We start from the raw sequence: 13,625 nt of genomic DNA, 5'->3' as shown, positions 1-13,625 counted from the left end.
CCGCGACACGGACATCCTCGAAGCAAACAGGTGTCGCTTGGTTTGGTAGCCACAGCCCGAAGCCCAGCTGCCTTTGGTCCTTCCCGGCCGCGAGCAGAGCTCCCGGACCGCAGGACCCTTCTCGGCTCCGGCAGAAACGCGATGCCCCGCACGGTTCGCGGCGCTGCCGGTGCCCTCGCGGCTGCAGAGGGGCCGGTGCTGGCAGTGTCCGGCCGGTGCTGGGCAGTGTCCGGGCCGGTACTTAGCAGTGTCCGGGCCGGTGCTGGGCAGTGTCCGGGTCGGTACGGGGCAGTGTCCGGCCGGAGCGGGGCAGTGTCCGGGCTGGTGCTGGGCAGTGTCCGGGTCGGTGCGGGGCAATGTCCAGGCCGGAGCGGGGCAGTGTCCGGCCGGAGCTGGGCAGTGTCCGGGCCGGTGCTGGGCAGCGTCCTGCCGGGCCGGGGCGGGGCAGGCGGCGGGACCAGCTCCATCGCTCCCCCGAGTGCCGCTCCCGGCCGGGGCCGCGCTGGGGTCGCGCTCTCCTTCCCGCCCGCCGAGCGCCCTCGCCCCCCCGCCCGGGCCGTTCTCCGCCTTCTGCCGGCCGTGCCAGGCAGCCTCTCTCTCGGCCTTCACTACCGGGTCAGGCGAGGCGGGAGCGGCGAAACAGCGCCCGCCTCGCTCCGGCACCGACACCGACAGCCCTCCTCCTCCTCCCCGCGCCGCGGCCGTCCCCTCCCTCCCGCTGCCTCCCTCCCTCCTCCCTCCTCCCTCCTGCCAGTTTCTCTACAACTAGTGCATCCACGCGCAGGCAGGGTCCGGCCGCCGCGGCTGCCATGGATATCAGCTAAAGCCGGCAGGAGCGGGCACCGAGGCGCTCCCCGACCCAGCGCAGCCCGCGGGGCCGCCGGCCGGCACAGCCGCGGCCGCTCCGCCCGCCCGAGCCTGCCCGCAGGAGCGCGGCTGCCCCGGGGAGTGGGGGCACAGAGGGAGGGGGGCAAGAAGCACAGACTGCAGGGAGGGAGTCGGGCAGAGCATCCCCACGGCAATGTCCAAGGGCTTGAAGAAGAAAAGCCACTGGACGAGCAGAGTCCACGAGATCGTGATCGTGAGGAACCCGGAGGGACAGCTGGGCTTCGAGCTGAAGGGGGGCGCCGAGAATGGGCAGTTCCCCTACCTGGGGGAAGTGAAGCCCGGCAAGGTGGCCTATGAGGGCGGCAGCAAGTTGGTGCCGGAGGAGCTGCTGCTGGAGGTGAACGAGACCCCCGTGGCCGGGCTCACCATCAGGGATGTGCTGGCCGTGATCAAGCACTGCAAGGACCCCATCCGCCTCAAGTGCGTCAAACAAGGTAAGGCGGGCATGGGCCCCCCTCTCTGCCCACCCCCTGGGGGCCGCGGTAGGTCTGGGGGAGCGGAGGGGGAGCAACTTTGTTGCTGCAGTTTGACTTTCCCCCTCCCCGCCGGAGCCGCCCCCTCCCCGGCGGCGGGGGGAGGATGCGAGCGGCGCTGCGCGGTACCCGCAGCCGGGCGAATTAAATGTGCGTCAGTGACAGCGCTTCGCCATGCCGGGGAGGGCGGGCGGGGGGCGGCGGCAGCATCCCCTGCAGCCCCGGTCCGACGGGGCCGGTTCCCCGCCCGACCCGGCCCGACCCACCGGGCCCGGCCCCGCCGCCCCTGCGGGCGCTGCTCCCGCTGGAGCTGCCGGGGGCCCGGAGCGGCGGCCGGGACCGGCTGCGGAGCGGGGCTTGCCCTTGGCTTCGCCTCGCTCCGGGCGCCTTGGAGCGGGGACAGGGGCTGCGGAGCGCGCCGGGTCCCGGGTGGCGCCCAGGGCGGCTTTAGCATCTCTTAAGTGTCATTAGCGGAAAAGTCATTCATTTGATCCCTGGTGAAAACGATCGCTAATCGCAGGGAATGGGAGCTCAGAGCAAGTGAGAGGACAGACAGAAAGAAACTTTTTGTGAGAGAACGGTATAGTCTTGCCTCGCCTCTGTTTCGCTTATTTATTTTGAAGTACTGTAATAGGTTAATGCGTTTCCAGGAAAGTCAATAGAGAAGAGACCGCACAGATGCTGTTTACATGTTTGTTTCTGTCCTCTTTAAACTGTGCTGAGTTGAGTTCTCTGCAGCTGAAGGCTTGCGAGGAGGTTTCTGCTACCCCAGCAGCATTTCTGGAGAACAGGAGCTGCTCTGGGAAGCCGGTCTGTAGGTGCTCCTTGGCTCTGAGTGGTGCAGCGGCTGTAGGCGTATCGCTAAAGTACGCATTCCAGCCGGGCAGTGAGCCCAGCCATTGAAAACTTGGGAATTTCTGCGGTGGGAAGTTTTTAGATACCATGCATCAGAGGCGCTTGTGCTCTGCAACTACAGCCATCAGCCTGTGCTCAGAGGACACAGAGGAGAATCCCTCTGAAACTGGGTATAAAATTTGGCAATTTTACATCCTCTTTGACAGTTTATTGTTTAAAGTATAATTTGTGATACTTCGGAATGCCTGAATCATATGCTAATTATTAGTTTATCTAAACATGACAGAACCAGTAGAAAGAATCTCATTTCCACACAGGCCTTCAGAATGGACTTTATTGTATATTCAGTTATCCCCATGAGGTCAAGCCTCTATATACAGATCTTGGACTTTTTTATGTGTCCTTGTATGTAAGTTGTGCAATATGCTGTAGATCATATCTTGACGGTCGGGCTATGCAGGGAGACACACTAGTTCACGAGATAAGTTAAGATTAAAAGTTACTAGAATGGATTCTGTCTTGGCAGTGTAGTGTCAGTGTAGTGTCATCTCTGGGCACTTGAACTCCAGGAAACCTGCTCTGTACTGTCCTCTTCTTATTAATAGTTTTTGTGTGAGTGGTCTTACTGGGATAGGATTCAAAAAGAAGCAGTAGTTGAAGTCTCAAGAAGATAATGGTAGATTGCCTGTAATCCAATTTTAATTTTTTTCTAGAAATCCTATAGATTATTTAAAATAAGGGGAATTTAAGGTTACTTTGAGTTGCTATGTGAAACATATGTCCTATCTCTTCACTGTTTTTCTAATATTTCTCTTTAAGTCAAAGCAACCACCGGTGATTCATTAATGTGTGCACTCTTAATAAATTACCTGTCACACATGAATTAGGGACATTAGTCAGGCTTTTAGTCTGGGAATTACTGCAAGCTTCTGCATGAGACATAAGGGATAAATTCTGAATTCTGCCTAATTCTATATATCTGTACTTGTATCTATACATACCTGAGGAGTTTCAGTTCAGTATGTTAACTCACTACAGTTTTAATGCAAGTTCTCAAAGCACAGGCCACATGACTGTGTGTTTGGAAATGACAGTTCAGCATAGATTCTTGGACTGAGAAAGACTTCCTGACTGGAATGATATTTCATGTGCTCCTTTATGCCAAAGACAGAGGCCTTCTGGATGCAACTTCCTATTTGGAAAAAAAAAAAGTCAATGGTTTGTGGATTTTACTACCTGACTCCTCCTTCAAGTGTAATCCGGTGTTTGCCTGCGCCCCTCGGTGACAAAGCACAGGCAGCCACGTTTCAGCAATATTACTATTCCCTAACGCTGCTGTGCAGCAGTGTGTAGGAGAGGAAAGGCTGAGCAATAAAATCTTTATATGTTTTTGTAACTTTTGTACTCCTTTTAATTATAAAGCACCTTTAGTGTGCTGGAACAAGGTTAATGGCTCCATTATCATAGTTTCCGCATAATTTATCAATGCTATCTCTGTCAATTAGAATAGCATGACCTTGAATGCACCATGTGACTGTAGCTGCTTCTTCAGTGCTGCCTAGGAATGAAGTCAGAGAGAGAAATGTGGAGGTAGGACACGACTATTTATAATGTGATCTTTAGGAGACTGTGAGTATTTCTCTTGTTTGAAAGTTTTGACAACTCAGCAGTGAAAATTTACTTGTAGATGAAATCAGGGAATGGCTAATTTAAGAATTAGCTGTTTTGAAGCATAGAAAAGGTGCTTTCATGGTTTTTCCTTATGTTTGATTAAACATCCCCCTCTCTGAAATAATTAAAAACTTCATCATTTATCATATTACTTCTTTTGAAAAGATGGATAGAATATTGTTGTTAGCCAAACATCTTGAGTTATAAAAACCCCAAACATATAATGTAGGAGTTGCTGCATATTATGAGGAGGAGTAAACATCATGAGAAACTTATTTCCATGATATGATTCAACATGAATTCTCCTAGGTATGACGCCTGATAAATAGGGTTTTAATGCAGGACATTGTGCCTGGGTTTGCATGGAGAGAAAAGACTGTAAGAATCATTATTATTATTATTATTATTATTTAGTCTTAATTTTAAGAGTTGACAAAGAAATATTCCTTGGAGAGTATTTCCTGTTTGGGTTTTTTTGTCAGGGTTTTGGTTTTTTTTGCAAGCCACTTGTGCTACTGTTGGCAGAATCACAGAGACTCTTTGGAAACACATGAGATGAAATCTTGGCCCAGATGAAGTCAAAGGCAATGTCCTTAACATAAGATAAAGAAGGCACGGTTTCCTCTGCAAAATCCCATGCTTTTTTGAATATATAGCTTTCCAGTGAGAGAATTGTATACAGCAGTTGCATTCGTTGGGTGTCTTGCAAATGTCCATTCTGACCCTCTGCTCTCTTGGGTGAGGATAAGAGCCTTGTACTATTTCTTAAAGGAATACTTCTGAATTTTAAATGTGTTTGTTTTTACATGCAGAACAGTTTGGATTAAGTGCTGTCTTCTTCCCACACATGTACAGATGCGTAGTTGTAGAAGTAGCAGTGTGTTAAGGAAAGGCATCTTAATTTGGATAAGTAATCACATGGGGAAGAGTCATATGGGGAGCAGTGTTGCCTCCAGTTCCATTCTCTGTTCATCACTGCTGTCTGAGATCCACAGTAATTCCCACCAGGGGCTGATACAGTTCTGTGCTGTGCACACTCACTCCTTGAAGGGTTGCACAAACAGCCCACTTGGTTGTACTGCATAAACCAGGATCTTTATTCTTTATATAGAGTTATAAACTTCCACAGATGCCCTCAGCAGAATCCCAGTGAACAGTCTGAAAACATGGATTTCAGAACTCTGGAACATTGCAAGAGATGTTGTCCTGGAGCTCCTGCCTGATGCATCTCTTACTCAAGGAAAATGGTTTGGATGTATTAAGTAACCAGGTGATCTGACCATCTGAGAAATTGAATTTATTTTTAGAAGTATGTAGTGGTATGAATATATGAAATATGAATAAAACAGGCACTTTATATGGACACTTTCTAATGGCTCTTATCTAAGTAGTCAGACTTTAAGCATCAACCCCCAGTTCATTAGCTCCTTATGCAAAAAAGGCAATTAATACACATAATAGAAGGAGGAACTAAAAACCAGTTTAATTTTCTCAGCCCAATCATTTGCTTAATAGTAGGCATATACTAAAATGTTTTGCTGACTATAGATGTACTTGGGCATGTTTTCTAGTGCTTTCCCAGTCATGAAAAGTTTTGGACCCTCATTAGGATGGATACAAGAGCAGCCAAATTTGGACAGACTGCATCCTCACATCCTATTCCTGGTGGCCATAAGTGAAGACTAAAAGGACAGGATGGTACTGTCCCAACCCCCACTGACTTGTGGCTAAGGGGTTTAGTAGCCTTGAAGTGTTTTTTTTTGTAATGGGTTCATCCATAAGCTTTGCAATTAAAACCTGGCTTAACTTTTAAATTTTTTTTTAAAGTCTGTGGCAAGCTTTTGACAGAGAAATGCAGGAATGTTGTGATTTTCCAAAGTTTTGCCTACACATGTAAAGACGTTAACTAGTTAAAATGTTAGTATTTTATTACAGACTTTTTCATACACATATCCCAATGTATAGTTATGTTTTTTAGATTATTTTTTTGTTATTTAAGGTCATAAATAATTCTCTGCTACATTCGTTAAAACACACTGTGCATATAGATAGTCTTTTGGTGATCTTTTATTCCTGAATATCACTGTATACTGTATTCCAAGATGGGAGTGTTGGATATAGTTATCTTCACAAGAAGAACAGTATTTTGCAACAGAAAGCTGCATGATTTTCCAGGCTAAAAAAAATCACAAGGTTCTTTCAAAAACCAGACCCAAAGAACCCTAAAAACTTGTGTGGTTATACTTTTCTCTATGACTTTTGCATAGATAGTCTTTGAAAATAAACTTACTCCTTTTTCCTAGTTTGTGCTCCTTAGGACTTTACTAACTCCTGAAATTAAATTCAGAGTTATTTTTTAACCATTACTTTATGTTATTCTTATGCTTGTCCATCTTAATTTAAAGACCATTGAAGCTGACTTCTGACTCATGTAGCTTGTGATTTATTCTTCAGCTCCTCCAGGGAGCTTGTGATGCTTCATGTCAGTGACTCTGTGTTCACTGGCAGTAGAATTATATTCATCAGTCTTTTTCCTTCCCTGGGAATTACAAATGTGCCATTAAAGGATGGGGCCATGACTTTGTTAGTGCATCATTTCCTTGAAGAAATTAAATAATTGAGAGTGCTCTGCTTAGTTCTGTTTAGTCACATAAGGTAAAGTTAATTTTACAGTAATACTTGTACATCTGTTGATACTGTTGACATCAAAGGAAGGTAGTGGTGTGAAGGGGTAGAATTGTGTCTGACTTCCTTTATGCATCCTATAACCTCACCTGCATTAATTCAGCATTTCATGAAAGATTTGGATTCTGAGCTTTTTCTTTCAGTATTCTTGATCTTCTCCTTGCTCTTTATAGATGAGGAGCTCCTTTCATGACACAAAAGATTCTATAAATTATTCATCTACATATTTTGTATAGAAGAAGTGGTGTATACATGGAAAAAGTACTCCTTCAAAATAGATTTATGGGAGGAAGTGGCCACAATTGTGATTTAGAAAGGGTGATGGAAAGTGCTGCAGTAGTTGTAGAAGCAGATGTTTCTTGTTCTTTTCTTCCTCATGGTGCTATAAACAAACAAAAAAACAAAGGAAAATTTTTTTACTAGAGAACATCAAGACAAAGTTCAGAGAGCAGTGATAATCCTTGTGTTAACATTCTGGAACTAATCTTTTGCTTACATGCCTAGGTGTTGATAAATATAAGAATATACATAAATATTTGTACAATCATTGGGTTTTTTGAGACTGGTAGGAATTTTCATCTGTAGGTTGAGATTGTGTAAGAATCTGTATAGTATTGCTGTACAAGTATTGCTATGGTACTACTCTAGAATATTTTTCATTCAAGTTTTGGTGCAAATATATATATGATAATTACAATGAACCCATTCACTCTGGTGGCCAAGCAATGAAGAGAATGGCAAAGAATTCTGCAGTAGGAAATAAAATAATCATAAACTTTAGAATAAGATTGACTAGATGCCTATCCAGGTGGGTGCAGGCTGGAGCACAGAGTTGGAAGGTATTGATTTCAGTGGCAAAGTGCCTGTCATTGGGTTTTGTTGATGAATGCCATTGCAATGCTGGCCTTAACTGAATTTTCTAAAACCACAGGGGCTGTGATCCCAACAGTATCTCTTCAGCACACCTAATTGTTACAAATCTGCTTTTGTTCAACCTCACAGAAATCTATCAGGTAATAAGGTGTCATAATTTTCTGGCCATTTGTTTAACTTTCTAACTGCAGGCTGAAACTACCCAATGAAAACTGGAATGGTGGGCAGAAGTGAGAGAAAAGGAACATACTCAAGGGCTTTAACAAAAATTATTTAGCATTCCTAAACTGGACAAAAATCCTTGTTGGTAAATGATAATCTCAAAAACAGTGGTTATGGTTTGAATGTTCTTTTAATGTTAACCTAAAATCGCTCATTTATTCAAACCTGCTATCCACAATTTGGAGACTTCACTAGAAGCTGAGCTGAAAAAAGGTGTTGCTTGTGTGTATCTGCCATGTAGTTATCCTTTTTACATTATTCTTGAACTCCTAGTCAGTACCTTCAGATTGCTGTTATTCAGAAAGCTTAATCAAAAGGTAGCTTGCTGTCAACACAGCACTACCAGGTGTCTTCTCATTCATACATACATTATGATTAGTAATATATGAATAATGCTGTTTTGCTCTGCTTATCAGCTTCAGCTGTTTCTCCTGTGTGTCTTTGATTATTTCCACAGTGCATGAATTTGAGACGAAGGAAAGTAAGACAAGGAACAAAATGGAGAAATTTGCGTGAAAGTTCCAGGAAAAAATTTTAGAGATTATTAAAGTACAGTACTGGTTTTAGAATTTACATGTTCTGTCATATTCAAGAGAGTGTATGGCCCTGTGCCTCCAGCACAGGAAAAAATCAGCACAGGGAGCATATGTTTCCTGGGTCTGTCTTATTTTCTCAAAACATGTTGAAATCATAGAATCATTTAGTTTGGAAAAGACCTTTAAGATCAAAGACTCCAGCCATTAACCCAGCACTGTCAAGTCCACATTAAAGTGTAACCCCAAGTACCACATCTCCAGGGTTGGGTGGCTCAACCACTTCCCTGGGCAGCTTGTTCTAATGTTTGACAATGTTTTCAGGGAAAAAACTTTTCCTGATATCCAATCTAAACCTCCCTCGTGCAACTTGAGGCCATTTCTTGTCGTATTATTTGTTACTTGAGAAGAAGCTGACCCCCTCCAGCCAGCTACATCTCCTTTCAGCAGTTACAGAGTGGTAAGGCCTCTCCTGAGCCTCTTTTTCTCCAGGCTGAACATCCCCAGCTCCCTCAGCTGCTCCTCATCAGACCTGTGCTCCAGACCCTTCCCCAGCTCCATTGCCCTTCTCTGGACACACTCCAGCACCTCAGTGTCCTTCTTGTAGTGAGGGGTGCAGCACTGAAAACACGAGATCATTGATAAAGGTATTAAGCAGGCCTGGCCCAAATACTGAGCCAGAGGAACCCCACTGTTTCCTGCCCACCAGCAGGATGTAGCTCCATTCCCCCCACTCTCTAGCCATCCAGTCAGTTTTATATGCAGCAAACAGGGCACCAGTCCAAGCTGTGACCAACTGGTTTCTCCAGAAGAATGCTGGTGTAAATCTGCCCCTCTAAAATATGCACAATCAACTCATTCCAAAGGAAAAAATAGCATTCCTGCTTCTTCAGATGAAAGCATGAGTTATTGTTAACACATCGTGTTTCTGTCCCAAGTTCTCAAGAAAGCATGGTGAAACAATGAAAAGTGAGGGAGAAACACATATTTGTGTGGGATGACTTTCCTATGTATGTGATGTTCCTACAAGAAAAGAGATTTACCAGGTAGTGTTTTGCTATGGACAGAACTGTGTGCTGGGTTCCTCGCTGCTGAGGCAGCACCTCGGCCTCCCTGGCTCTGTTTCTGAATCCTTCTTCTCTGGTGCTGACACAGTCATGGTATCCTGGCCAAAAACACCAAGCAGTGGTAGTGCAGGACCATAAACACTGAATCATTGCTGCACCTTTCTTTTTAGGCCTTTGACCTTGGGAAGCAAGGGCAACAGTCCAGGTATTCAACGCTGTGTGAAAATGGAGTTGAAATACCAAATGTACATATGTTTTATGCTTTTCAGACAAGACAAACTGTCTGTCTTCTGCCACATCCATAGATGAGATAATGCCTTTCTATATACATTTCTATATAATATTTTTGTTACTTTCTTGGGCTATCCTTGGATCAGATCAGTGTACTTCATGGAGGTCCCCAATACAGTTGCAAACCATGGAGCCCCATCTGCCACCAACATTCTTCTGCCTTGCCTGCTCCAAGCCTTTTGTGCTAATGAAGCATCTTCTTGTATTGCTGGAATTCATTTGAACCTTTCAGGTAGTGCACCTTTCAGGTCTGGCATTAGCATCAACTATTTTATCCTGCCAGTAAGTTATTTCTACCCTCTGTGCTTGAGTTCACTTCAGAAAGCATGCAGAAACTTGTTTTGACACAGAATTCTGGCTTTCCGTGATTCCAGATGATGCCTGTTCTACTGGGAGAAAGCCTGGTATAACAATCTCCCATTGTGCCTCGTTTGGGAGATACATGACACATATGGTAGTCTCTATAGCCAGTGATGGCAGTCATTTCATTGAAGTATCCAGAATTATTAAATTGTTCACAGATTACTGCACTGGAGGCCAGGGTTCTTCTTTGACAGTCTATTAGGTCAGACACTGAGGACAGAATTGAGATCACTCACTCTCTGCAGAGTCATAATGTGCTTGTTTTTAAAAATGCTGAAGAAATATTGTGTCCTCATTATGCAGGAAAAAAAGGAAAAAAAACCCTAGAAATAGACTTCATCATTATGAGTAGTGCTCATAGAGCCACTTTACATAGCAGAACTATGGAAAACAGTGAAGAGTATAATGAGCAAAATTTTCTACACTATACTAGCAAGTACATTGTGTAGCTGTGTTAATGTAACATTAGTATTCCAGAGTGGAAATCCTTCCTGCAAACAGGTACAATTCGTCTTTTATTGCTTATCTATTTATTGGTATCTTTGTATCTCACATTGTCCTTGCATTTCTCAAAATGAAATGTGCAAAATGATTTTTAAATTGCACATTTTGTAATACTAAAAAAAAAAAAAAAAATTGTCCACCTTTGTTTCTGTCATGCCAATCATGAATTAATCTGCATATTTCTGATAAAACATTGCCATTTCATAAAAGAACACCTAACCTGTCCTGTAACAGAAGCTGAAAGAAAACAAAATTGGCACATAATTCTCATTCCAGGACATCCACCTCATATGTAAGTTCTTAGAACACACACCATTTTTTCTACTTAAACTTAGACTGAAAAGTGTTGTACAGGCCTATTTGCACCCCGTATGACTTATACTGAATAGTTTTATCATGTTACATTCCCACAGCTGATTCTTTAACTAGTAGGAAATGGAATGGCTGTGTTCATTTCTGTTAGTCCTTTACTAAGTCCTTCTTTGTGCTAAATCTGCATTAACAAATGTCACATAAGCCTCTCACATGCTTCCGAAATGGTATGTTAGTATAAACAAGTATTAATCCCATTATATTTTAATTCTCTGTCCTTGGTTTTTTAATAAGAACAGCAGTTTGTATTTCAAAGTGTTGCAGAGTCCTGTTGCTAGCTTAAAAAGCTAAAAGATCATGCAGGTGCTCCCATCATGGAATTGAAATCCTTGTGAAGTGGGAAAGGGAGCAGCTGCTGAACTCTTGTATCAAACTGATGGAGGAGCTGAACACTTCTTCAGATTAAACTATTGAGCGCTTTACTTAGGTAAAGTGTAATTGCCCCCAAATTCCCTGTTCAGCCACTATACTACTGATTTGGAAGACTCTCCTTGGAGCTCAGGCCCACTGCTGAGCTATTCTGCACTTGATATTAGGTGGTCTGCTCTGACCCCCTTCACTTTATGTGTATATATATATATATATATATATATATATATATACATATATATATAGCAATTATATAGTCATTATTTTTACTGGTATTTCTGATTTGTCTTTCCATGTGGGTTTGTTATATCTGCCTGTTGTTTCACTCATGAAATCTGAAAACTTGGTGAGAGAAACTTGCCTTTATGTTGTAGCAACTAGCGTGGCAATTTCAAGTTGAGAGTCTCTCGTTTCTATGGCAATGTAAGGAAGTATTCACATTAAATTCAGAGTCTTAACATAATGAACTTCCTGGAATTAATCGCTGGAAATATTCTGTATCATTTTAACATAGGATCTATAACTCAAATTGATCATAATTCAGTCTTGGTGATAGAAGCTTTAAAGTGGATAAAAGTTGAGCAATATTTTTGGATTTAAGAGAATACAGTAGTCATTACTAATGTGGAGCTTCTATTATTGGTAGTGCTGGTCTGTTGTCTCATGATTTTTCTATTATAGCTACTGCTAGTGAAGCCTATTCAAAAATTTTTCTTATACTGTCTACAGAGAATATGTTTCCTGAAGAATTTGGTTTTTCATTTTATCTACTTGATTACAGATGCAGAAGAATATTTTTGCCCTGTAAACTTCGGGAAGAATTACTGGAATTTCTGATAAGCCAGTAAAAAGAGCTTTTTCAACACTCTCTCTATTTGGTCATTTTCCAGTAAAAATAGCAGAAAAGATTTCAGGAAAAGAATCCATCACAGTACTGGAGGTTTTGTTAAGAAAATGAAGTAAAATCAAGATGTTGGGTTTGCTTAATTAAAATTAAAAGTTGGTAATTGAAATATCACTTAAAAGGTCTTCTGGATTCATATTTACATTGAGTTTTTATGTTAAGCCTGTGATACTTGTGTACTAAAATAGTCTTCAGAACAGATGAACCTATAAAACTTAAATATGCCACTTTTAAATATGTGTGAAATATTGTATGGGTTTGTGTACAGTTCATCTGACTTGCAGAAGTGTAACAGCTGCTTTGCCTTGATAGGGATTCATGTCTGTGCCTTGTGCTTTAAGGGTAGTGAAATTAATGTTTCAGAGTGTAAAAGTCAGAAAAGATGAAGGTTTTGGTTTTTTTGCATATGTGAGAAAGCACCTCCTGCATGTGACTAGAGCAGTACCAGTTCTAGAAGAGTAGTAAATCCAACTAGTATTCTTTGGGGTCAATATTAAGATTATTTCTGGTAAGTAGTAAGCAACTTTCTCACCAATTGCTGTAGGAATAGGCTGCATGGGCTGCAGAATTCCTCCCTCTGTATCTGTGCACTGCTGGCCGGCTAGTGAGGATGCTGCTGCTGAGAAAGAGATTCACAGCTGGGACATTAAACCAGAAGTCTTCACTTGTATCTCTTCAGACACTAATATTTGCCTTGTTATTAGACTAACTGAATAGCTTCCAGATTCTGAAAATCATTTACAGAAAAACTTATTCAGAGTCCCCAGAAAGGGAGCTATTCTTGATGTCCTCAGCTACCTCTGTGAATTCCAGTGTGAGGAGAGAAGCTGGAACTATGTAAAACTTCCTTCCCTCCTTGGTCTTCTGACCTGGGCTATGAGATAGAGTTCCATTGAACTCTAGATAGATAGATAGAAACCATTGGGAAATTACTGAGTTTCACAATCATCATGATTTTTATCCTCTGTGCTGTCTCTTTATGGTTTTGTTTGTTTTTAATTTTTTAAATGAAATTTATTTAATTATTAAAGCCTGTCTAGCTTTTTAGGAAAAAAGGATCTTTCTAAATATGTATGGTTTGCCCATAGAACTGGTGCTGTATTTCTCCAATATAATTGCTTATTTTTTTCCTTTTATTCTTTAAAAAATTAGTCTCTTACAACATGAATGTTGTTATTAGCCTATCAAGCCAACTGCAATAAGATCCCATGGTGACAGGTACTACGAGCTGGCAGTGAAAAACACCTGCTGCCCCAAAGGGTTTATAAAGGCAAATTAGATACACAGGATAGGTAGGAATAGACAGAACCCCACAGCAGTGAAATGACTTGCCAAAAATCTCAGATCAATCAATAACAGAGTGGAGAGCACTGCAGTGTAATTTGAAAGTCTATGCAAGCAGAACTGCGTCCAAGTAAAGGCACACAAACCACACAAAAAACCCTCTCCTGTTCAATGAGGGCTTCTATTGATTGCTTGAGTAAAACATTTTTGTAAGTATTTATTTTATATTTTACATTACAAATCCCACATAAAGCGGAAGCTTTTTTAATGA

General features: G+C 42.6%; 1 protein-coding gene across 11 annotated transcripts in view; it reads left to right on the top strand.

The window, feature by feature from the left end:
- The first annotated feature begins 965 nt into the window (after positions 1–965).
- MAGI2 (membrane associated guanylate kinase, WW and PDZ domain containing 2) overlaps positions 966–13,625 on the top strand; it is a 703,759-nt gene continuing 691,099 nt past the window's right edge. For 4 of the 11 annotated variants that reach the window (XM_088165863.1, XM_088165861.1, XM_088165862.1 and 1 more), the window contains exon 1: positions 976–1,322. In XM_088165863.1, the coding sequence (XP_088021989.1) occupies positions 1,022–1,322 (301 nt within the window). In that variant the 5' untranslated portion in view covers positions 976–1,021. Of the gene's footprint in view, positions 1,323–13,625 lie in introns of all 11 variants that reach the window. The other 7 variants (XM_088165867.1, XM_088165865.1, XM_088165864.1 and 4 more) reach the window with 5 other exon arrangements.

The sequence above is a fragment of the Sturnus vulgaris genome, chromosome 5 (assembly GCF_052056855.1).
Source record: "Sturnus vulgaris isolate bStuVul1 chromosome 5, bStuVul1.hap1, whole genome shotgun sequence".
NCBI lineage: Eukaryota > Metazoa > Chordata > Aves > Passeriformes > Sturnidae > Sturnus > Sturnus vulgaris.
The sequence above is the reverse complement of the archived record's forward strand: the minus strand, read 5'-3'. Positions and strand labels throughout refer to the sequence as shown.